This window comes from Nerophis ophidion, linkage group LG09, assembly GCF_033978795.1.
Source record: "Nerophis ophidion isolate RoL-2023_Sa linkage group LG09, RoL_Noph_v1.0, whole genome shotgun sequence".
NCBI lineage: Eukaryota > Metazoa > Chordata > Actinopteri > Syngnathiformes > Syngnathidae > Nerophis > Nerophis ophidion.
The window spans coordinates 38,404,035-38,430,504 of NC_084619.1; the positions used below are offsets into that span (position 1 = coordinate 38,404,035).

General features: G+C 40.4%; 2 protein-coding genes across 4 annotated transcripts in view; both read left to right on the forward strand.

The window, feature by feature from the left end:
- The window catches only part of slc1a4 (solute carrier family 1 member 4), a 41,521-nt gene extending 31,788 nt beyond the window's left edge, over positions 1–9,733 (forward strand). For both annotated transcript variants that reach the window (XM_061910966.1, XM_061910967.1), the window contains 4 exons: positions 10–243; positions 2,399–2,593; positions 2,976–3,110; positions 5,492–9,733. In XM_061910966.1, the coding sequence (XP_061766950.1) occupies positions 10–243; positions 2,399–2,593; positions 2,976–3,110; positions 5,492–5,729 (802 nt within the window). In that variant the 3' untranslated portion in view covers positions 5,730–9,733. The remainder of the gene's footprint in view (positions 1–9; positions 244–2,398; positions 2,594–2,975; positions 3,111–5,491) is intronic.
- A 9,609-nt stretch (positions 9,734–19,342) lies between these two features.
- smap1 (small ArfGAP 1) overlaps positions 19,343–26,470 on the forward strand; it is a 281,586-nt gene continuing 274,458 nt past the window's right edge. The window contains exon 1 of one of the 2 annotated variants that reach the window (XM_061910969.1): positions 19,343–19,780. In XM_061910969.1, coding sequence (XP_061766953.1) covers positions 19,663–19,780 — 118 coding nt within the window. In that variant the 5' untranslated portion in view covers positions 19,343–19,662. The remainder of the gene's footprint in view (positions 19,781–26,470) is intronic. The other variant, XM_061910968.1, reaches the window with a different exon arrangement.

The following is a 26,470-nucleotide window of genomic DNA, read 5'->3' on the forward strand; positions in this document are numbered from 1 at the left end:
CATATTCAGGTATATTCCCTTCGGCATCATGTTCCTGGTGGCCAGTAAGATTGTGGAGATGGACGATGTGGTTTTATTGGTCGCTAGCCTGGGAAAGTACATCTTTGCTTCCATTCTGGGCCATATCATCCACGGCGGAATCATCCTGCCACTCATATACTTCGGCTTCACACGCAAGAACCCCTTCAGTTTCCTGTCTGGCCTCATTACGCCCTTCACAACCGCCTTCGCCACCTGCTCCAGGTATAACTGCACTTTCCTGCACGAGTCATCTCTTTGTCGGTGATTGAGTTATATTCAACTTTAATCATCAGCACATACATTTTTATCTGTGTTAATAGAACCCAATTGGATCTGGGACGTGTTATCTTTAATATCCTTTCTAATGAGTTAAATTGTCTTAGTAAAGAATTTCATAAAGTCTTCAACCGAGTGGGTGGAGCTACTGGGAGGAGTCCCTTGTTTGTTTATTGATGCTACTGTATTGAACAAATATTTAGGATCGTTTGTATTCAGGCGGATGAGATTGGAGTACTAATTAATCTCAGCTGAGGTATACGTGTGTTTATAGGTTTTTAAATTATCACTCCATGCTTGATGGTAAAGCTTGCGTTCCATCTTTCTTCATGACAGTTTAAGAACTCTGGTTTCTTCTGTGAACCAGAGGGTACGCCTTTTAGGGGCCTTTTTTAGCTTTAACGGTGCTACACTATCAATGGCGTTGCGCAGGGCGTCATTAAAGTTGTTAGTGAGGTTATCGATAGAGCCCACATAATTTGGGAATGGTGAATTACTGAGGGCAGTAGGCTAGCATGAGTTGTAATTGTGACACCATTAATGTTGCGCCTGCTAAAGCGTTGGTTAATAGTAGATTGACATTGAGTCAGAACTTCAAATATTATAAACTTTGGAGGTGGTGACAATCTGGACAAGGACTAGTACTGTTGCGCTGTGTGGGTTTATTTATTATTTGTGTAAGCTATCAATTATAGTCTGGAGCGCTATACACGGAGGGTCTGATGGGGTATTCATATGGATATTAAAATCTATCATTATAATTATATTATCTGCGTGTGTCACTACATCATTGACAAACTTTAAAAATTTGCTGATAAAGTCCAAATAGGGCCCAGGGGGGCAGTAGACAACAGCCAGATGGAGAGTTAGCGGTGTTACAGACCTCATAGTAAGCACCTCAAATGATTTATAGTTATCACCCCCCTGCTCCCCTCACCTTCCAGGTGGTGATCAAGGGTGATTGGTCAAATGCAGAGAATAATTTCGCCACATCTAGTATGTGTGTGACAATCATTGGTACTTTAAGATTTAACTTTAACTTTATTACTTAGGTTAACACTCAAGTTAAGGTTTTCATTGGATATTAGTGCGACAACCCCACCCCTTTTAAGGGGACGGGCAATTTGTGCACTGGTATAGTTAGAAATCATCTGGTTTTAGCCTAGTTTCACTGAGACTAATGACGTTAAGATTGTTGTCTCTAATGACCTCATAAACTGTTAACGTCTTGGGTGACAATGATCTGATGTTTAAAAAGCCCATATTATAGGTAGTTGGCTGTTTTGAGGCATTTTTGTTAATGGTATCCGTAGCACTGACATTAATAACTTTACGTCTATTTTGCGTAGTGCGCCTTAAATAATTTAATCACATCTAGGAATTGATATGAGGGGGATTTTGAGATTATTTGATTGGTGCTGCAATAGATTGAACGCCTCATCATTTGCCATCTCTGTAGAATGCCTGTTCACCTCTGGCACAGTCACTACAAAAAACAATATGTGAGTCATCTATTATTCTAGGGGAAATGCTATGTGTGCAGGATTTTTTTCAGTACCTTCATGGTTGAAAAGCGCTGTACAAGTATAATCCATTTACCGTCACTTGTGATACGTGATTTCATTTTCGTCTCCATATGTGTCCAATAAGACCAGTGATAGTCGTTAAGTTGGCAACACTGATCTCTCCAGCTACATCTTCTTATTATGTGGCACAGCAGGTGTGTAGTGTGTGAAGACTCAGAATTAATCTACTGTACAGAGTTGTAACAACAACCTCCATTGACAGACAGTCCCATTATAGTGTGTTTTGTGAGTGAAGTCGAACAGGTATCGCCCATTTTTTTGTGGCAGCGACAAATAAATGAATGTGTGGGAAAGATGTTGGATGTGACTGTTTATGCTGCATATAGTGAATTAACATTTGCAAATTGCACTGCATTTGTTCCAGAAACTCAAACTTTGATTGCCTCCACTTTTGTCACACACATGACTTAAAAACCAGCTCATCAAATAATTTGTATCAAATTATGGACGTGTTTTAACTTCTTAAAGACAAAAAAAATACATGTGGATGAAAAATCTCCCCATTTTCCCACCAGCTCAGCAACTCTTCCCTCCATGATAAAGTGTGTGGAGGAGAACAACGGCGTGGACAAACGCATTAGCCGCTTCATCTTGCCCATTGGTGCCACAGTCAACATGGATGGAGCGGCCATATTCCAGTGCATCGCTGCTGTCTTCATCGCTCAACTCAACAACGTCGAGCTTGATGCTGGACAGATATTCACTATCCTGTAAGTGCACAGCTAGCTGTTATAGCGACAAACTCAATCAAAAGAATCAAATTAACCTCACATTCTCTGTCACCAGCAATCATCGTAGCAACATTATACATACTGATAACAATTGTTGGTAGCATGGTGGAAATGTGGTAGCACATCTGCCTCACAGTCAGAAGGTTGTGAGTTTGACTCTTGTGTCTGAGTTTTCTTCTCCCACATTTCAAAAACATGCTTTTTAGGTTAATTGGAGACTAAATGATCCAAAGATGCGCATGTAAGCGTGCACGCTTGTTTGTATCCTGTAAATGACTGCCCTGTGTGCAGGTTCACCTCTTCACAACTCAACTGAGATCTTTTGAAAATAAGTGAATGATCATTCAGTTGTGCTTTCTAGGGTGACAGCCACCGCCTCCAGTGTTGGTGCAGCAGGCATCCCAGCTGGTGGCATCATCACCATTGCCATCATCCTGGAGGCCATCGGCTTGCCGACCAAAGATCTGTCCCTCATGTTGGCTGTTGATTGGATTGTGTGAGTAAAGTAAAAGGACATATTTGTACCTTCATTCTTATTCATACCTAAAAATAATAGATTCCTGCTTGTTTCCGAGTGTCATGGAAATCAATGTTGAGAGTTGTTTTGTTCAACCCATTAGGAACAAGTCATTGATACAACATTGATTATACATACATGTCCTTTTAAACAGGTTTGAAACACTGTTCCAAAATAGTTGTATTTGTAAATTCTTACAACGTCTCACGTTGGATCCACATTGTTAGTTGGGAATCGACCAAAATTCACTGGTCAAATCAACGTCAAAACATTGATTTAACGTTGTAAAAGAGCATGTTGTTTTAATGTTTGAGTTGCTCAACATCAGGACCTAATTCAACACGTTGTCAATGTTGTTTTGATGTCTTGTGTCTGCTGGGAAGTCATTAATTTGATTTTTGATTCAGTGTGGATAATCGCAGCTACCGTATTTTTCGGACTATAAGTCGCAGATTTTTTCATAGTTTGGTTGGTGCGACTTATACTGAAGTGCGACTTATGTGTGAAATTATCAACACATTACCGTAAAATATCAAATAATAATATTTAGCTCATTGCGTAAGAGACTGGACGTATAAGAATTCATCGGATTTAGCGATTAGGAGTGACAGATTGTTTGGTAAACTTATAGCATGTTCTATATGTTATAGTTATTTGAATTAATCTTACCATAATATGTTACGTTAACATACCAGGCACCTTCTCAGTTGGTTATTTATGTGTCGTATAACGTACACTTATTCAGCCTGTTGTTCACTATTCTTTATTTACTTTAAATTGCCTTTCAAATGTCTATTCTTGGTGTTAGGTTTTATCAAATACATTTCACCAAAAAATGCGACTCATACTCCAGTGCGACTTATATATGTTTTTTTTTCCTTTTTTATCATGCATTTTCGGCAGGTGCGACTTATACTCCGGAGCGACTTATACTCTGAAAAATACGGTAATTACTTGCGTGCATAATTTAAACTACCTTTGAAAAAACCTTTATGTTTTGACACAAGGACAATTTTACTGTCAGAATGTCCTTCACAAACATCTTTAAATGCGGTAAATTGAGATAGTCGTCTTTTGGCTTTTTGTTATGCTTTAAATTGCGTGCATAATTTCAGTTTTGAGCATTTCCACTAGAGGTTGAACTACAATTTGTCCACAGTTGTATTTTTGATTATATGTACTTGAATCTCTGAATGAAAATTAACGTGTACTGTAGCAATATATTTTATGTACAATATATGTATTGTACAATGCCCGTTTCAAATAAACAAACAGGACACAGCCGAGAATTGACACAATCCTGTAAATTTTTCATATATTAACCGCACTGATACATTCTGATATTAGATATTTACATAAAATTATTTTGTAAATTGTTTCCAAGTGGTGCCTGTAACATGGCAAATGAAACGGCTCATCCAACAAAACAGAAACGTCATTGATGTCTTTATTCATCCTATATGAGATGAATAAGTTTTTATCCTTTTTTAGTTAGGTTCAAGATGTTTATCAGGATTCTTCTTCCTTGTGTTTTGAGTTTGAACAGCTTCTTAAGTGGATCATTTAAGTACATTGTTTGACTTCTTTGCGTAATCCATTCTATAATTTAGCTGCTAAAGAAAAATCCATATATTAGCCACACCTTTGTATAAGTTGCAGGGCTCAAAACTTGGGGAAAAAAGTAGCGTTATATAGTCGGGAAAATATGGTAAATGACCGGGACACTTTAAATCATGGTAATAGGGAAACTGGTTAATGTGTGTATCCCTACCACTGTATTTTAAAGTGTAATGTTCTACTGAGTAAGACAGTTACAGTCTCCTCACTCATCTTTGCAAACCAGTTGAACCACTATCAACTGAACTGATCACAGACTGTATAACACTACACAACAGGGGATGCAAGTGAACAGCCTATCGATGTGCTGTGCCATTGCCCTCAGAAAGTGGCCTTAGATGGAAAGGCAAAGTAAAAGCAGGACACAATACACGTCAGAAAATAATTGAGAACCACTGCTTATCGAAGCCATCATACTCAGAAGAAAGGTATTGAAAAGATGGTTTGTTTGGACGCACTGAATACCATCGCCAACTACTGGCCTGTTAAGTGTATTACAGTACGTTCAGTCGTATTTGCAAGGTCATCAAAGTTCCTGTTTTTATTAGCCTGTTTTGTAAAAGTACCCTAAAACAGCTTCCACTGGACCAGCAGCAAACCAGGTACTTTGACTTGCTCGTATATCACAAAGAAACATAAACTATGAAATGAATACCTTTATTGTGTCGTCCATTTGGTGGGAAACCTTGGTAATTCTGTTTTGGAAGATTGTGTGTCAGTTCTGTCTGTCTTGGTGTGCACAGGGATCGTACCACCACAGTGGTCAATGTGGAAGGCGATGCTCTGGGTGCCGGGATCCTGCATCATATCAACCAGCAGGAGGTGAAAAGGCAGCAGGAGGGGGAGGAAGGAGGTGAGCTGTCAGAAGTAAGGGTGGAAGCAGTGGCCAACATCCAGGCAGAGGAGGAGACCTCACCTCTTGTCAGTCACCAAACCAAAACCCCGGAGGCTACACCGGAAGCCATTGAGTCAATCCTGTGAGCTTGTTTTTCTTTTGGATTCATTGCGTTGGTGTTGGAACACTGATCTGACAGATGAGTGAAACAAATCAAGTCTGTCAGGAGCCTGTGAATGCACACGTCACTGCCGGTTTTATGGACTTAGTAGTAAAGTCAGATTAGTGAGTTAAACAACTTTGCTTCATGCGTTCACATTATGTATAGACTGTCCCTCAAACATTCCTGTCAATGTGAATTTGTTCATCTTTAGACCAGATAACATTACAGACTTTAGATAACAGCTTGGCACACAAATGATTGACGGTACGTGCCATATCTTTATTATGCCTGTGATGCATTCACTTGTTTGTGGTCATCCGCTGATGTTGACGATGGTTTGCTTATCCTCATGTCAAACATTAACCTGCTGGAATGTGGAAATTTGGCCCTTTTTTCCCAGTCCAACCTTACACCCTGCACCACGTTGACCCATTTAGGACAGCTGGTTATTGACAGTCGAGGAAAGGAAAACACCCTCTAATACAAATATTAATAAGTTCAAGCTAATGAAAATATGTTTGAAATGAATACGTTTTTACAATGTCCACACATTGTAATCGGCTATAACCAATTATGTGTTAAAATCCAAAAAGTGATGAAAATCTGCCAAACATTTGAAATGAAAGAAAATGTCTGTTACCTCACTGAAAATATACAGCAACAATCTTTTATTTCCAATTTCAATTGGTTACCTTTCTGCTGGTGCTTGAAAAAATATATAAATAATGTGAATTTTGGGAAATCATGCCCCCTCTTATGCATAGTTTGTATCATTTAAAGGGAGCTATACTTCTTTTTAGGAATTTTGCCTATCATTACTTATGTAAGACAAGAACACACATGTTTTTCTGTAATTGAAAGAGGTTCATTAGGTCTTCAAAAAAATTATGCAATTTGTTATTCTTATAGCCAGAACTGTTGTTTGATTCTGAACCTCTAACTATTGATTATTATTAATTATTATTGACATCAAAAGTCCACTTATAATGTAGCCTATAGGGGTTGTACTATTCTGCCTATCCAAACCTCCATTAAAGTTTTATTTACATCCTGTAAGTATGTATGTAATGTAGTAACAGGAACATTTATAATAACATGAAATATGTTTGTATTTTGGACATTTCAAGCATTAATTTTACAAACGCATCACAACATTCACTTTTTCCTTGGACAACATCACTGATTATTAATCACTGCAGACTTTATGAGAGACAACAACATAATAAAACATCACTTACCATACACTGTCTGCTCTCAATGGGATGCCGACTGTCAGGATGTAGATATGTTCCTATTTAGATGAAGAATCATTGCAAAGAAAAGAGGGGGTTTGATCAAGCGTCTTTTCTTGTCTTTTTAACCATCTCCAGGTTTAAATTGGATGCCAATGTTGACCAACTTCTTAGATTATGTCCTTAACCTTCTATTAAACTTTCACGAGTTCCGAAACAGCTAACCAGCAGGTGATGTCATAGAGCAGCACCAGTTGATTTGTTCTCTGTGATCACAGCGCTGCTATAAATAGTTTGTCTATGTCAGCGCTTATAATAACACTATCACTAGTACTTGGATAATATTCAGGACTATTGTTGGTGCTTTTTGGATAGTTATTTAGAGGGCTTAATGGGCAGAATAGAGGACCTCATTGACTCCGTTGTGAGCGGACTTTTATTTGTTTCTTTTCAAATTGAAATGCATTAAAAAATTAAAACTGTATTCTGGTATTTCATAATGATTGTGAATTATAGGCAAAATTCCCCCCCAAATGGTCCGTTCCCCTTTAAAGGGGTGATGGTGAATACTGTGAGAGACTACTGTGGACCTAAATAATGGTCTGTTACTTGGCAAGTACTTTAAGCACCTTGTTGGTTGCGGCTGTTCTGTGTGGGATATTGTGCAAAAAGTGAGAAGTATTTTTGGGTCACTTATAAGCTTTGTTATGAAAAAAATTATACCCCTATCGTGTTACATTACAATGGATCACCTACCTGTTCACGATTTGCAGTTTGCATCCCTGCATATTTATGGATTTATTTTATCTGCTTTAAATTGTGAACATTTTTAGTGGAAATTTAAATAGAAATTGGGTTGATGGCGCTATCTGCTGGGGGGAAAAGAGTGCTGCTAATATGAATACAGCAGAGGGCGCCGTCTCACTAGTCAATTGACTCAACAATTTCTGGCAAGTAGATGCTTTGACCAGACATGATGTTGCTAACACCCCTTTTTTTTTCCGTACAGTACTATGTCATTGTTTATTAATGTGATAAACTGAATTGGAAATGTGTTGAATAACTCCGACAATGTTATCCAGCTTTCATCGCGTGAGGGACTTTGTCAAAAAGAAAGCAGAAGTGATCTGTTTGTGTTTTATTTATGACGGGCGGCATTTAAAGTGTTCTTTATTTACAAAAAAAAAAAAAAACATTCAAACATTGTATTAATTTTTTCAATGCTTTAATTTGTCATTAAATAGATTCATAATGTCTTAGCTGAACGGTTGTAAAAAAAAAAATACAAAGAGTTTAAGCAACTATTCTTTGACTCTTTGGTGGGATACTTGTTGGGCCCCCTGCTCTAGAGCAGTGGTCCCCAACATAGCTGCGGACCGGTCAACGCTTGATAATTTGTCCCGCGGCCTGGTAGGGGGGGAATTTTATTTTATTTTATTTTTTTGTCGTGAAAAAGGGAGGTTTTTTAGGTTGGTGAACTAATTGTAAGTGTATCTTGTGTTTTTTATGTTGATTTAATAAAAAATATATATAATTAAAAAAAATTATGTGGCCCGGTACCAAATCGAGCCCAATGAATCACACATGTGCATTTTTGGGGCTTTTTATACAGCAGTTTGCCATTCACAGAGGGCCTGGGAATGTAACCCCATAAACAGCAGGGATCTGTGCTATATGGTCTTCAGTGTGGCATTTCTGTGTTGTGGCGACTTAACTGCCTGCAACGTTTGTGCAATGGTGCTCATGTTGCTACAAAACAGTCCAGTTTGAACCTTATTTGGTTTCATGCAAACCTTATAGACACGATGGTTTGATTTCCATCATGAAATACTCCAGTGTTCTCTTGAACTGTTGACAAAAGACTGTTTTGGTCAAGAAATACAATATATAAATATGAATGTAAAAAAATTACATAAACTTTAACCAAATAACCTACTGTAGATTATTAAATCACTTAAAATCACTGATTCATGCTGACCTTTTTTTTTTTTCAAAAACTTAAATTATTTTATGAATGCTCTAAAAGATAATTTAATTGAAGTTGATGTCCCTATTGGATACCAACACTGCTCTCTAGTGGTGATAGGGGGTTTAATCACTTGGCAGTGCAAACAAACAAGAGGTTGTGTAAAACATGAAAGGTGTTGTCAGATTTGCTGAATGCTAATGTTGGCCCTGCGATGAGGTGGCGACTTGTCCAGGGTGTACCCCGCCTTCCGCCCGATTGTAGCTGAGATAGGCGCCAGCGCCCCCCGCGACCCCGAAAGGGAATAAGCGGTAGAAAATGGATGGATGGATAATTCTGAATTATTCATATTTATTTGCTGCTTTTCCATTAATGATGAACGAGAAACCGTTTTTGAAGCCAGTGCAGCAAGAAGTGGATCATATTTTGCCAACATAGTGTTTCATATTTATGTCCTAATTTCTCTTTCTTGATGACTTAACTGATTATTGCTTATATGATCATGTGACCCCCCCCCCCCCCCCCCCCCCACACACACACCCCTTATATAATGTACATCTGCTAAAAATGTATTTGGATTGTTCTAACATTTTGTATTATTTGTACTTTTTACTGGTATTACTGCTGTTATTAACATCTTTTATTTCATGAAATCCTTTGCCTGTGTTTCTGACAAACGTGTGAATTTTTAATCATTAGTCACGTTTTGTCTGTCTTATGCTGTGAAGTTGTGATTTTGCACTTGATTGTGTTGTATGTTGTCATTAAAAAGAAGTAAAGTTGTAGCCAACCCAACTTTGTTGCTGCATTGTTTCTTTTACTATCCTCTTAGGCGGTTTTATCTGGGGGTCACATGGACAATTGCCCAGGGCCACATTCTCTGGGGCATGGGTCAAAAAGTATATTCCAGCAGAACGGATGTCATTCTCCAAGAACACATTGCATCCAGATTTGGAAATTCTCGTCGTGTATTGTTTGCTCCTAAAAATGAATCCGGCAGTTATTTCCAATGATATCAATTAGTGTTTGAGTAATGGTAGATAACTAATTGTACTTGGAACGCACCCTTGCAATCGCCAGACTCGATAGAATTGAATAGAACTGGAGCCCATCTGCCCGCGTACACAGTACAGATAAAGGAATGTGAAACTTTTATTTTTATCTTAATTCATGCTTATGTTGCCCTGGTCCATCATTACTGTAAAACTGATATGATTAACAGTATAAGCAAAAAACTAAATATTTCTGGACTTCCATAGACACCATGTTGCTCATGCTCTTTCGGCATTTTCTCAAGCATCTTGAGGAAAAAAACATCAGCAGAAGAGGATGCAAAATAGGCTTTTCTCTCGATTTAGATTGCAAGTTTGCTTTTCTTTCTCCGTTTTTACGAAAGTTCTGACTCAGTCTCTCTCCCTTTGTGGGCGCCCCTGATTTTCAGGGTTGCATTTGGCTTAAAAGTTAAAGTACCAATGATTGTCACACACACTAGGTGTGGTGAAATTTGTCCTCTGTTCCACCCCCTAGGACAGTGGTTCTCAAACGGGGCACGCGTACCCCTGGAGGTACTTGAAGGTATGCCAAGAGGTACGTGAGATTTTTTTTTTAAATAGCAACAATTCAAAAATCCTTTATAAATATATGTATGGAATAATACTTCAAAAAATATGAATGTAAGTTCATAAACTGTGACAAGAAATCAACAATGCAATATTCAGTGTTGACAGCTAGATTTTTTGTGGACATGTTCCATAAATATTGATGTTAAAGATTTATTTTTTGTGAAGAAATGTTTAGAATGAAGTTGATGAATCCAGATGGATCTCTATTACAGTCCCCAAAGAGGGCACTTTAAGTTGATGATTACTTCTATGTGTAGAAAGCTTTATTTATAATTGAATCACTTGTTTATTTTTCAACAAGTTTTTAGTTAGTTTTATATCTTTTTTTCCAAATAGTTCAAGAAAGACCACTAGAAATGAGCAATATTTTGCACTGTTTTACAATTTAATAAATCAGAAACTGATGACGTAGTCCCATTTTTACTTCTGTATCTCTTTTTTTCAACCAAAAATGCTTTGCTCTGATTAGGAGGTACTTGAATCAAAAAATGTTCAAAGGGGGTACATCACTGAAAAAAGGTTGAGAACCACTGCTCTAGGAGGTGAGGAGCGCAGTGAGCAGCAGAGGTGGCTGTGCTCGGGAATACTTTTTGGTGATTTAACTCCCAATTCCAACCCTTGATGCTGAGTGCGGAGCAGGGAGGTAATGGGTCCCATTTTTATAGTCTTTGGTATGACCATAAGTCTTTTTTTGGTTTTACTTCAAAAGTCCAACCAAAACTATTCTTCTTCGTATCAGAATCATTCAAATGATGGCTTCAAATTACACTGCCCACGCTTGGTCCGTTCCATTTTGCGTGAGTCAATTAAACTGGAGAGGTCCATACTTTCCTCATATTCCCATTATTTGGAAATGCGTGCATGGTCATCCCTTCTTTAGTTGTGTTGCTACAACCTGCAACAATGTATCATCCATCCATCCATTTTCTACCGCTTATTCCCTTTTGGGGTCGCGGGGGGCGCTGGCGCCTATCTCAGCTACAATCGGGCGGGAGGCGGGGTACACCCTGGACAAGTCGCCACCTCATCGCATGGCCAACACAGATAGACAGACAACATTCACACTCACATTCACACACTAGGGCCAATTTAGTGTTGCCAATCAACCTATCCCCAGGTGCATGTCTTTGGAAGTGGGAGGAAGCCGGAGTACGCGGAGGGAACCCACGCATTCACGGGGAGGACATGCAAACTCCACACAGAAAGATCCCGAGCCTGGATTTGAACCCAGGACTGCAGGACCTTCGTATTGTGAGGCAGACGCACTAACCCCTCTCCCACCGTGAAGCCCAGCAGTAGCACAATGATTTTTTATTTAAAAGTACTAATGAGCTTGTTTATATATTTGACCATTCCTTCAAATTCTTTGCAAAAATGTCTTAAGTCATGACGAAGATGCTAGCAAAACACATACTACACTATATGAAATTACCTCCTGTCTTCTGTAGGTGATGTCAGCAGGCTGATGAAGGCCCGCCCATATTTTGGAGCTAAACGTGGGTCTTTCAAAATCTGCTTAAACTCATTCCAAAAATAAGTCTCAAATCACAACTGTGTTTATTTTGGGGGACAATTTTACCTGCAGACATTCAACCTGCTCAGGGGCCTTGTGGTTAGAGTGTCGTGAGTTCAAACCCGGTCGAGTCATACCAAAGACCAAATACCTCCCTGCTTGGCATTCAGTATCAAGGGTTGAAATTGGGGGTTAAATCACCAAAATGATTCCTGAGCGCGGCCACCGCTGCCCCTCACTGCTCCCCCCCTCTCCTCCCAGGGGGATGGGTCAAATGCAGAAGATCATTTCACCACACCTAGTGTGTGTGTGTGACTATCAGTGGTACTTTAACTTTAGTCATTTTTAGGACCAGAACTATAAAATGAAAAATGGCAGCTTCAGAAGGACCCTAAAATATGATATAATATCAAAAATATCACTGTTTTAAACTTGCTATTCACTATGAAAATGTTGAACGGTAAAAAATGAGGAAATTATGAGTCAGAGTGAGTTAGTTTAGACTTGACTGCTTGTTGAGGTGTGGATGGGGGGAGAACCCTGAATGGGGGTCAGCATTGAAGCTACAATATGTGCAATACAGGATATGCATTATGTAAAATGTGAAATCATGTGACAGCGTATGGTTGCACACACACATACACTAATCTGTTTTTTGGGGGAATTGAGGGAATTAAAATGATGCGTTCAAGAGTCTGATGGCCTGAGGGAAGAAGCTGTTACAGAACCTGGAGGTTTTTATTAACTCGCTGGAATATCAAACCAATACAACATACATCCGTAAATGTGGATGCATATGCAAAATTGCAATATATTTATCTGTACAGTAATCTATTTATTTTAGCACCTTTTTTGAAAATGCAAACACTCTGCACCTTCTTGCTCTTTTATCCTGCACTACATTGAGCTAATGCAGCAGCATTCTGTTCTTCAAGATTCAAGATTGTTTATTGTCATATGCACAGTTAAACAGAGTTTGCCGTTCAATGAAAATCTTACTTTGCTAGCCCACCCTTCAACAAGTCACACGGTACTTAGCTAAAAATAAAATTAAAAAATAAAAATGTATATACAAGGCACAGTAAGTAACATAACATTATTGCACATTCTGATTGACAGTCAACAGTATAAATATGGAGGTGACCATGGATCACAGCAGCAGTTAAAGTGTCTTTAGTGATCAAAGGTGAAAAGTGTCTACAGTGATGGTTCACAGTTCGGGGGTGGTCAAGGTAGCTGTCTTTTGTTCAAAAAGACAAAAGTAAAGACGAGGGGGGTGGGAGCTACCATTCACAAGTTAGCACTCACAAGCCTGATGGCCTGTGGGTAGAAACTGTTTGTCAGTCTCGTAGTCCTGGATTTCAGGCTCCTGTATCGTCTGCCTGATGCTAGGAGGCTGAAAAGACTGTGCTGGGGGTGTGTACTGTCCTTTATGATGTTGTGTGGTCTCCTGGTGGCCCTGGTAGAGTACATGTCCTGTAGTGAAGGGAAGGCTGCTCCTGATATGTACTGAGCAGTTTTAATCATGTACTGTAAAGTTCAAATTTGAATGACAATAAAGGAAGTCTAAGTCTAAATACAAATCTTCAAACATTGATGTAATGCAGCTGTATCATTTTGCACATTGTTGCATATGTATGCTGTTTGCTTGTAATTTAGTGACTGAATTTAAAGAACACTAGAGTGCTTTTGAAAAGCACCTATAAAATAATTATTATGGTGGCCGTCCCTAAATGTCATAAATGGCATGGAAACAAAAGAGCATGCTTCATCATGATGAGGGCTATGAAGCTGTCTTAACGTTCCATCCATCCATAAAAATGGGACCCATTACCTCCCTGCTTGGCACTCAGCGTCAAGGGTTGGAATTGGGGGTTGAATCACCAAAAATGATTCCCGGGCGCGGCACCGCTGCTGCTCACTGCTCCCCTCACCTACCAGGTAGTGATCAAGGGTGATGGGTCAAATGCAGAGAATAATTTCGCCACACAATCATTGCTACTTTAACTTTTAACTTTTTCCTACAGCTTATTCCCTTCAGGGTCGCGGGGGGCGCTGGATCCTACCTCAGCTACAATCGGGCAGAAGGCGGGGTACACCCTGGACAAGTCGCCCCTCATCACAGGGCCAACACAGATAGACAGACAACATTCACACTCACATTCACACACTAGGGCCAATTTAGTGTTGCCAATCAACCTATCCCCAGGTGCATGTCTTTGGAGGTGGGAGGAAGCCGGGGTAGCCACGCAGTCACGGGGAGAACATGCAAACTCATTACTTTCTCCAAATAATTTAAGTTGTTTTGTTGGGGCAGAACGGTGGTAGAGGGGTTAGTGCGTCTGCCTCACAATACGAAGGTCCTGAGTAGTCCTGAGTTCAATCCTGGGCTCGGGATCTTTCTGTGTGGAGTTTGCATGTTCTCCCCGTGAATGCGTGGGTTCCCTCCGGGTACTCCGGCTTCCTCCCACTTCCAAAAACATGCACCTGGGGATAGGTTGATTGGCAACACTAAATTGGCCCTGGTGTGTGAATGTGAGTGTGAATGTTGTTTGTCTATCTGTGTTGGCCCTGTGATGAGGTGGGGACTTGTCCAGGGTGTACACCGCCTTCCGCCCGAATGTAGCTGAGATAGGCGCCAGGTACCCCCCGCAACCCCAAACAGAACAAGCGGTAGTAAATGGATGGATGGATTTTAAATAACACTAAAGTGCTTTTGAAAAGCACCTAAGAAAATAATTTTTATGGGAGCCGTCCCCAAATGTCATAAATGGCATAGTAACAAAAGAGCAATTTGCTTCAACATAATGAGGGCTATGAAGCTGTCTTAAAGGGGAACATTATCACCAGACCTATGTAAGCGTCAATATATACCTTGATGTTGCAGAAAAAAGACCATATATTTTTTAACCGATTTCTGAACTCTAAATGGGTGAATTTTGGCAAATTAAACGCCTTTCTGTTTATCGCTCTGGAGGCGATGACGTCAGAATGTGACGTCACCTAGGTAATACAGCCGCCATTTTCATTTTCAACACATTGTAAACATTGGGTCTCAGCTCTTTTATTTTCCATTTTTTCGACTATTTTTTGGAACCTTGGAGACATCATGCCTCGACGGTGTGTTGTCGGAGGGTGTAACAACACTAACAGGGAGGGATTCAAGTTGCACCACTGGCCCAAAGATGCGAAAGTGTCTGCCGCCAGACCCCCATTGAATGTACCAAAGTGTCTCCACATTTTACCGGCGATGACAGACATGGCACAGAGATGTATGGATAACCTGCAGATGCATTTGCAACGATAAAGTCAACGAACTCACAAAGGTGAGTTTTGTTGATGTTGACTTATGTGCTAATCAGACATATTTGGTCGCGGCGTGACTGCCAGCTAATCGATGCTAACATGCTATGCTAATCGACGCTAACATGCTATTTACCGGCGGTGCTAAAGCAGACATGGCAAAGAGATGTATGGATAACCTGCAGATGCATTTGCAACAATAAAGTCAACAAAATCACAAAGGTGAGTTTTGTTGATGTTGACTGCCAGCTAATTGACGCTAACATGCTATTTACCGGCGGTGCTAAAGCAGACATGGCACAGAGATGTATGGATAACCTGCAGATGCATTTGCAACTATATTACCTTTCCTTCCACCCACATTTATTGGGAAAAAAACACTTTCCAATCGACAGATTTAAGTTGCTCCAGTGTCACAAGATACGAAAGTCCTGATCGTTTGGTCCGCACATTTTACCGGCGATGCTAACGCAGCTATTCGGCCATGCTATGGCTATGAATAGCGTCAATAGTTATTCGCTTAATAGCTTTAGTTTCTTCTTCAATACTTTCATACAACCATCCGTTTTAATACATGCGTTATCTGTTGAATCGCTTAAGCCGCTGAAATCCTAGTCTGAATCCGAGCTAATGTCGCTATATCTTGCTGTGGTATTCGCAATTGTTTGTTTACATTGGCAGCACTGTATGACGTCACAGGGAAATGGATAGTCGCATCGCAAATAGCGAATATCAAGCACTTTAAAGCTTTTTTTTTAGGGCTATTCCGAGATCGGTAAAATTTTGAAAGAAACTTCAAAAAATACAACAAGCCACTGGGAACTGATTTTTATTGTTTTTAACCCTTTGGAAAAATTGTGATAATGTTCCCCTTTAACATTACTTGCTCCAAATAATTTAAGTTGTTTTGTTGCCATCTCCTGGTGAATGATGGATATAGTGTTCTGTTGTTACTTTTTGGTTGGCCAACGATTTACGTTGTATTATGCTACCTGACGGGAAATGAGGTAGTCTGTTCTGAAGTCTGAATTTAAGAGACGTAACTTCATCCCTGGATGTGATTCATGTTTTTTCCTTGGCTTCCGGTCTCCGTCTAAATGTGAATAAGTGTGAACTGATGGCTGTAAAGAGATGTGAATACTTATCACTAAAAATCAGAGTTCTAAATCGGTCTTCAACTTTAATCCAATTGTAGAAAAAACTAAGAAAAGATTTAACCAATGGCTACAGAGAGATTTATCTTTAAAAGGCAGAACCTTACATTCCAAAGCCGAAGGTATCTCCAGGCTTACATATGCAGCTATTTCTTTAGATCAGGGGTAGGCAACCTATGGCTCTAGAGCCAGATGTGGCTCTTTTGATGACTGCACCTGGCTCTCAGATAAGTCTTAGCTGACATTGCTTAACACGGTAGGTAATGAATAATTCCGCTGGTAATCACAGTGTCAAAAATAACGTTCAAAATATAAAACATTCTCATGCATTTTAATCCATCCATCCGGTTTCTACCGCACCTGTTCAAGAAGTCGCATTAACGGTAAGAATGATTTTATTTATTGTGGGTTAGCTTCAGAATAACAATGTTATTGAAACGAATAAGAGACTTATTATACTCTAAAAGTGTTGGTCTTACTTAAAAATCCACGCATTTAGTTGTGTTCAATGTTAAAAATATATATTATATGGCTCTCATGGAAATACTTTTTAAAATATTTGGCTTGGATGGCTCTCTCAGCCAAAAAGGTTCCCGACCCCTGCTTTAGATGTTAATCAAAAAATATGTAAAACTGTTGACAAAATACTGGTTGACTTTATTCGGAAAAACAAAATTCATTATATTAAGACATCTGTTATAATGAACAATTACAATCAGGGTGGTCTAAACTTTCTTGATTTCACTACACTAAACAACACCTTTAAAATTAATTGGATAAGACACTACTTGAAAGACCCTACCTCAATTTGGAACTTTATTTCTCATCATGTATTTTCTAACCTTGGAGGCCTAAAATGTTTGCTATTGTGTAATTATAACATTGATAGAATTCCTGTTTCGCTCTCAAACTTCCACAAACAAGCCCTTCTAGCATGGTCTCTTATATACAAGCACACTTTTTCACTTACCAAAAATTTCATCTGGAACAATAAAGACATATGTTACAAAAGTAAATCTCTTTTTGGTTCAATTGGTTCAACAATAACATTATTTTAGTGAGTCAGCTTTTCAATAAGGAAGGTCAACTTTTTAATTACCACGAATTTCTCAACCATTTTAAAATACCTGTGAACCCCAAACAATTTGCAATTGTATTTGATGCCAATCCAAAAGGTGTTATTATGTTGTACAGGGTTTACACACCTCCTCTTTCTGCTGTGAAAGTTGTGAATGATCCACTTGACACTCCTGTGGGGAAACTTTGCTTTGATCAGAAAAATAACAGAAAAATGTGCAGCTTATTCTAAAATGATTGTGTGTCTGTCTCCTATGTAATTGCCCTCTGGAATAATGTTGTGAATTAGATCTTTTGGGTCAAAACGTGGTCCCTTCCTAACAGGTATTTACTTAACAACAAAGTCAAAGAGATATCTTTTAAAATAATTCATGGTTATTATTACCCTGTAAAGACTGTAATGGTTAGATACAAGAAGGACATTGATGTTATCTGCACCTTTTGTAACATGCATCCAGAGACTGTTAACCTCTTCTTTTGGACTTGTGAAAACACTCGATCACTATGGCAGGGCATCTGTCGCTTCATTCTGGACAATATTCATGACAAATTTGTGCTTTGTTTTAAAGATGTGATTTTTGGGTTTACACTGTCTGAACAAAAATTTGAAAAGGAATTCTACCTTTGCAACCTCATTATTCTATTGGCAAAGTTTTATATTCATACATGTAAGTTTCTCAATACCTGTCCTATCTTTTGTGCCTTTAAAAAAGACTTTAAACTTTACATTAAAACGCTCTTTACCTCTAACAACAAAAAAGCTGTGAAAACGATGATGCTCTGTTCCAAATTTAATTTAAAATGCTCATTGTCATTACCATATCATTATTTATTTCGCTAACTGCTTGTCTGCTATCACTTTTACGATCATATTTGTACTTATTGTATGTGCTGGTGTTGTTCTATTGTTGTTGTTGTTATTGTTGTATTTGCTGTTGTTGTTTTTGTCTCTCTGTCTAATCCCCCTCTTATCCCCACAATTTCCCCCTCTGTCTTCCTTTTTTTTTCTCTTTCTATCCCCTCCTGCTCCGGCCCGGCTACACCAAATGATAATATAAATACATTTAATAAAGTCAAATTCAAATAAGGCAACAAGAGAAGTATCAATCAATCAATCAATGTTTACTTATATAGCCCTAAATCACTAGTGTCTCAAAGGGCTGCACAAACCACTACAACATTCTCGGTAGGCCCACATCCTACAATTCTCTTTTGTAGAGTAAATCTGAACAGCCGATATGGGCATCTACATCAACTATATGATTTGCCTGAGAAGCTGGACAGGACAAAAAAAAAAACAAAAAACAAAAAAAAACAAAAACAAATTTAATTTATTTAATGAATCTGAATGAGCCTATGGCTTTGCACTTTGTTTATATATATATATATATATATATATATATATATATATATATATATATATATATATATATATATATATATATATATATTCTATTTTTGTTATTTTGAATTTACAACCCCCTGGCGCAGCTTTGTACTGTTTTCATAATGTTTGATAATGTTTTATATTGTTGTTTGACTTACTGTTTGTAATTGTTGAAATTTCTAAATAAACATTTAAAAAAAAAGAAAAAAAAAAAAGAGACGTAACTTCATCACCTCGCCAGGTTATTGACTCCAACCCAGAACATCACACATATAATATGTAGTGTTTCAGCTTCATTCAGACAGAGTAAGCCACTTTACATCGGTGAATAGAAATCTTGGATCGGATGTGTTCAGAAGTGCAGTTGAAATATCCGACGGTCTTTGAACGCAGCAAAGATGCTCCCGCTGTGGCGTGGATGCACAGTGTTACCGGATTTTTGGCACTAATGTGACGCCATAGTTACCTCGCTAGCACACACACACACACACACACACACACACACGCACGCACGCACGCACGCACGCACACACACACACACACACACACAATATGGGCCGCAGCTGACCGGGGATGACACTTCCTCTTTAGCACATCTTTCCGTTCTTCTCTTCATGTGTTGCCTGTAATTACAAAGGACTTTCATCCCGACGCTTTTCGACATGACGACACGGTCAGAAAGAGAAAAAGCTCAGAAGCTGAACGAGCAACACCAGGCCATTCTGTCCAAACTGCTGAGAGAGGACGACAACAAATATTGTGCCGACTGTGAGGCCAAAGGTAAAATGTGTTCGTTTGACGTGCAGGACAATTGTGAGTGACGTCACACACAAATGTCAAACTGTTGTGTTGTTGGCTTGATGCTAGCGAGTTATAAAGCTAGCGTCTCACACTAACAGTCTTATGTCGCTCCTGTTTTCCGCCATAAATGTCAATTGTGCGCTATATTATTATGGGACATATTTGTCGTCATCACAGTTTATGTGGTGTTGTTTAGCTAAGATTAAGCGACTATAGTATTGACACTTTGAATGATTCGAAATGATAAATAGTGAAGCTATGTTTGTGGACGACGTCAGGTAGAATGTAACTTCCGTTATTTATTTCCAAAGTAAAATAAGTAACCGCTTGTAGTATAACTATAAGTACACGTGTCAATGTAACTTCCGTTATTTATTTCCAAAGTAAAATAAGTAACCGTTTGTAGTTGTTTTAAAGGGCTTTCATTCAAATGTGTGAATTGCTTTGCATTATATTAACTCTTTATTGTAATGTCTGACGGATCAATCTGAACCATGTGTCGTCTCCTATTAACATAGTCAACTTTATCTAAATCTATATATATATATATGTATATATATATATATATATATATATATATATATATATATATATATATATATATATATATATGCAGAGAAGTACAAACCCCTTTTCCATATGAGTTGGGAAATTATGTTTGATGTAAATATAAACGGAATACAATGATTTGCAAATCATTTTCAACCCATATTCATTTGAATATGCTACACAGACAACATATTTGATGTTCAGACTGATAAACATTTTTTTTGGTGTGCAAATTATCATTAACTTTAGAATTTGATGCCAGCCACACATGACAAAGAAGTTGGGAAAGGTGGCAATAAATACTGATAAAGTTGAGGAATGCTCATCAAACACTTATTTGGAACTTCCCACAGGTGTGCAGGCTGATTGGGAACAGGTGGGTGCCATGATTGGGTATAAAAACAGCTTCCCAAAAAAGTCTCAGTCTTTCACAAGAAAGGATGGGGCGAGGTACACCCCTTTGTCCACAAAATCGTGAGCAAATAATCAAACAGTTTAAGAACAACGTTTCTCAAAGTGCAATTGCAAGAAATTTAAGGACATCTACAGTCCATAATATCATCAAAAAGTTCAGAGAATCTGGAGAAATCACTCTACGTAAGCGGCATGGCCGGAAACCAACATTGAATGACCGTGACCTTCGATCCCTCACACGGCACTGTATCAAAAAGCGACATCAGTGTGTAAAGGATATCACCACATGGGCTCAGGAAAACTTCAGAAAACCACTGTCACTAAATACATTATATATTTTTATATATAATGTGTGTGGGTATGTTTAATTAAACGCTAAATTGGATTTATATTTAAACTTACAAACAACTGTACATTTACAGTTTGATGGAGTCACTGGTACGTCTTGCCTTAAACTGAGTTTTATTTTGAATTCTCAAGGTTTGTGGTTCCGCTTTTGTACTGTGCTAATGACTGGACATGAGTTTGTGACGACATTATGTTGCTGTTATTTTTGTAGGCACAATACCAATGTGAGCAATTTGCAAAATGCGCAACTGCATTTTGCAAATTTGTATAATGTGCAATCTTTTTGCAAATTGCTTCCAGCTATATATTTGAATAATGTGTGGTGCACATTTTGCAAATCAATGGGCGCAAATACATGTTTTTGGTGTCAAAATAATTAATTAAATACTTATGTAAATCTTTTAATTTGTAGTCGGGACAATATAACTAAGTAATGCCCTCAAATCAGTCCAACCCTAACCACTATACAGTGTAAAACCACGACTAAGCTACTGTCTAAATACTACCACAACTTGGTTTACTATTTATAAAATACAATAATGTAGGGTTACTGACTAAACCATCCACAAAATCTTGTCTTAAATCTCGTCTTGCAATATGCAAATTGCTTGCGCACAGTGGAAATTACGTGTAATTTGCAAAGTGTGCGAGATTGGTGAAATGCTTACAACAGGGGTGTCAAACTCAAATACAAAGTGGGCCAAAATGTAAAACTTAACAAAACCGCGGGCCAAGGTTTTGCATTGAATATTGAACAAGCAAGGCTTATATAACTTTATAGTGACATGCAAAATTGAGTCTCAAATAATCCATCCATCCATCCATCATCTTCCTCTTATCCGAGGTCGGGTCGCGGGGGCAACAGCCTAAGCAGGGAAACCCAGACTTCCCTCTCCCCAGCCACTTCGTGTAGCTCTTCCCGGGGGATCCCGAGGCGTTCCCAGGCCAGCCGGGAGACATAGTCTTCCCAACGTGTCCTGGGTCTTCCCTGTGGCCTCCTATCGGTTGGACGTGCCCTGAACACCTCCCTAGGGAGGCGTTCGGGTGGCATCCTGACCAGATGCCCGAACCACCTCATCTGGCTCCTCTCGATGTGAAGGAGCAGCGGCTTTACTTTGAGTTCCTCCCGGATGGTAGAGCTTCTCACCCTATCTCTAAGGGAGAGCCCCGCCACACGGCGGAGGAAACTCAGTTCGGCCGCTTGTACCCGTGATCTTATCCTTTCGGTCATGACCCAAAGCTCATGACCATAGGATGGGATGGGAACGTAGATCGACCGGTAAATTGAGAGCTTTGCCTTCCGGCTCAGCTCCTTCTTCACCACAACGGATCGGTACAACGTCCGCATTACTGAAGACGCCGCACAGATCCGCCTGTCAATCTCACGATCCAGTCTTCCCTCACTCGTGAACAAGACTCCTAGGTACTTGAACTCCTCCACTTGGGGCAGGGTCTCCTCCCCAACCCGGACATGGCATTCCACCCTTTTCCGAGCGAGAACCATGGACTCGGACTTGGAGGTGCTGATTCTCATTCTGGTCGCTTCACACTCGGCTGCGAACCAATCCAGCGAGAGCTGAAGATCCCGGTCAGATGAAGCCATCAGGACCACATCATCTGCAAAAAGCAGAGACCTAATCCTGCGGCTACCAAACCGGAACCCCTCAACGCCTTGACTGCGCCTAGAAATTCTGTCCATAAAAGTTATGAACAGAATCGGTGACAAAGGACAGCCTTGGCGGAGTCCAACCCTCACTGGAAATGTGTTCGACTTACTGCCGGCAATGCGGACCAAGCTCTGGCACTGATCGTACAGGGAGCGGACCACCACAATAAGACAGTCCGATACCCCATACTCTCTGAGCACTCCCCACAGGACTTCCCGAGGGACACGGTCGAATGCCTTCTCCAAGTCCACAAAGCACATGTAGACTGGTTGGGCAAACTCCCATGCACCCTCAAGAACCCTGCCGAGAGTATAGAGCTGGTACACAGTTCCACGACCAGGACGAAAACCACACTGTTCCTCCTGAATCCGAGGTTCGACTATCCGGCGTAGCCTCCTCTCCAGTACCCCTGAATAAACCTTACCGGGAAGGCTGAGGAGTGTGATCCCACGATAGTTGGAACACACCCTCCGGTCCCCCTTCTTAAAGAGAGGAACCACCACCCCGGTCTGCCAATCCAGAGGTACCGCCCCCGATGTCCACGCGATGCTGCAAAGTCTTGTCAACCAAGACAGCCCCACAGCATCCAGAGCCTTAAAGAACTCCGGGTGGATCTCGTCCAACCCTGGGGCCTTGCCACAGAGGAGCTTTTTAACTACCTCAGCGACCTCAGCCCCAGAAATAGGAGAGTCCACCACAGACTCCCCAGGCACTGCTTCCTCATAGGAAGACGTGTTGGTGGGATTGAGGAGGTCTTCGAAGTATTCCTTCCACCTATCCACAACATCCGCAGTTGAGGTCAGCAGAACACCATCCGCACCATACACGGTGTTGATAGTGCACTGCTTCCCCTTCCTGAGGCGGCGGACGGTGGTCCAGAATCGCTTTGAAGCCGTCCGGAAGTCGTTTTACATTGCTTCCCCGAACTCCTCCCATGTCCGAGTTTTTGCCTCCGCGACCGCTGCAGCTGCACACCGCTTGGCCTGTCGGTACCTGTCCGCTGCCTCCGGAGTCCTATGAGCCAAAAGGACCTGATAGGACTCCTTCTTCAGCTTGACGGCATCCCTCACCGCTGGTGTCCACCAAGGGGTTTTAGGATTGCCGCCCCGACAGGCACCAACTACCTTGCAGCCACAGCTCCGATCTGCCGCCTCGACAATAGAGGTGCGGAACATGGTCCACTCGGACTCAATGTCCAGCACCTCCCTCGTGACATGTTCACAGTTCTTCCGGAGGTGGGAATTAAAACTTTGTCTGACAGGAGACTCTGCCAGACGTTCCCAGCAGACCCTCACAATGCGTTTGGGCCTCCTAGGTCTGTCCGGCATCCTCCCCCACCATCGCAGTCAACTCACCACCAGGTGGTGATTGGTAGAAAGCTCCGTCCCTCTCTTCACCCGAGTGTCCAAAACATAAGGCCGCAAATCCGATGACACAACTACAAAGTCGATCATGGAACTGCGGCCTAGGGTGTCCTGGTGCCAAGTGCACATATGAACACCCTTATGTTTGAACATGGTGTTTGTTATGGACAAACTGTGACGAGCACAAAAGTTCATTAATGTCGATGCTCAGGTGGGCAGAGTTTGTAGTGGGGGGTGTATATCGTAGCATCCCGGAAGAGTTAGTGCTGCAAGGGGTTCTGGGTATTTGTTCTGTTGTGTTTATGTTGTGTCACGGTGCAGATGTTCTCCCAAAATGTTCTTGTTTGGTGTGGGTTCACAGTGTGGCGCATATTTATAACAGTGTTAAATTGTTTATGCGGCCACCCTCAGTGTGACCTGTATGGCTGTTGATCAAGTATGCCTTGCATTCATGTACGTGTGTGTAAAAGCCACATATATTATGTGACTGGGCCGGCACGCTGTTAGTAAGGAGGAAAGGCGGACGTGAAAACAGGTTGTAAGGGACGCTTAAGACTGTTCCATTAAGGCACGTTCCCAATATTGTTGTACGGGTGGAAATCGGGAGAATTTCGGGAAGAGCACTGAAATTCTGGAGTCTTTCGGAAAAATCGGGAGGGTCGGCACCGCCGCTGTATAACGTAAATTTGATATTGCCTTAAGGGCCAAATTAAACTACACGGCGGGCCAAATTTGACCTGCGGGCCAATTTGACACCCATGACTTACAACATTATGCCCTTGCCTGCTTTATTTATGAGTGGAAAATATGCGTCAACAGCAGTGTGCATCTGTATATTTAATTGACATTTTAGTTCACTTTGCTTCAAGAAACTGATCAGATTCTGTCAGCCAAACGGTGTTCTACATATTCATTTACTCATAAATATTTATCTATGCAAGGGATACCTTGCATAGATAAATATTGTACTGTATTAGCTAGATACATACTGTATCAGCTTCATACATAGCTACATACGTATGTAGCTGCAATTGGGCGGAAGGCGGGGTACACCCTGGACAAGTCGCCCCCTCATCGCAGGGCCAACACAGATAGACAGACAACATTCACACTCGCATTCACATTCACACACTAGTGCCAATTTAGTGTTGCCAATTAACCTATCCCCAGGTGCATGTCTTTGGAGGTGGGAGGAAGCCGGAGTACCCAGAGGGAACTTATTCGATCATTTTAAAATTAATATTTACTTACTCATGTTTCTATTTATGTATTCACTCTGGTTACAGACTGAGTTCAAACAAATGTATAGAAATTGCCATGAAAGGAAAAGGGGTTGGAATAAAAAACCAAAAAACAACCTTTGCTTCCACCTGCTCCTATTCATACACCTTGTAACGAGAAACTGGGAACATGTGATGTATGATATTTAAGGGTGTAGCGGTACGTGTATTTGTATTGAACCGTTTCGGTACGGGGGTTTCGGTTCGGCACGCGGGCGTACCGAACGAGTTTTGTAAGTCTTCACAAGCTGCTCTGTTTTCTGCCTCTTCCCTGTCTCAGCAGCAAGCATTTGTACCACCCACACAACCATCTGATTGGTTACATACAAAGCCAATCAGCAGTGTGTATTCAGAGCAATGTAACAGCCAATCAGCAGTGCGTATTCAGAGCGCATGGAGTCACTGCTTCAGCGTCGAGCAGATATTCGTTTAGCAGGGGAGCAGCGCACTCTCCCCAAATTATACTAAACACTTCCAAGTCAACTACTTTCTAAAAATCACTATGAGCCCGTTGACTTTCTAGAAACTTAAACTGCAGCTCAACTCGCTCGCAGTTCTGGCTTGAGGTGATGGCTAATTAGCTTTTAGCGTAACGTTAGCTCATTTTGCTGTGTGTGTGCGTGTGTGCGTGTGTGTGTGTGTGTGCGCGCGTGCGTGTGTGTGTGTTCGGGGCAGCAAAGCCCTGTCTGTCTGTTATTTCATTGAAGTCCATGGTGTACTGGGATGAATACTCTCTCCTATTGCTATTGTACTATTTTTTTCAGCTATAGTTACATTAATCATTAGTAATGTAGCAGCCTAGTTTTGAATGGCAGAGTCCATGCTATCACATGTTGATAAAAATATAACATTTACATAATAAAAGTCAACTACAGGCTTCCTAAATGCTGTAATAAATTAAGCCTGATGAGTCGACTTGTAACTGTTTAATGTTGCACTTTTTATATGTAGAAGAAAGGTTTTGTCATTTTATTTAATCAAAGCAACAACTTGAGGCAGTTTAATGTGGATTAACATGGGCAGAATTATTATAGTGTTCCCAATGTT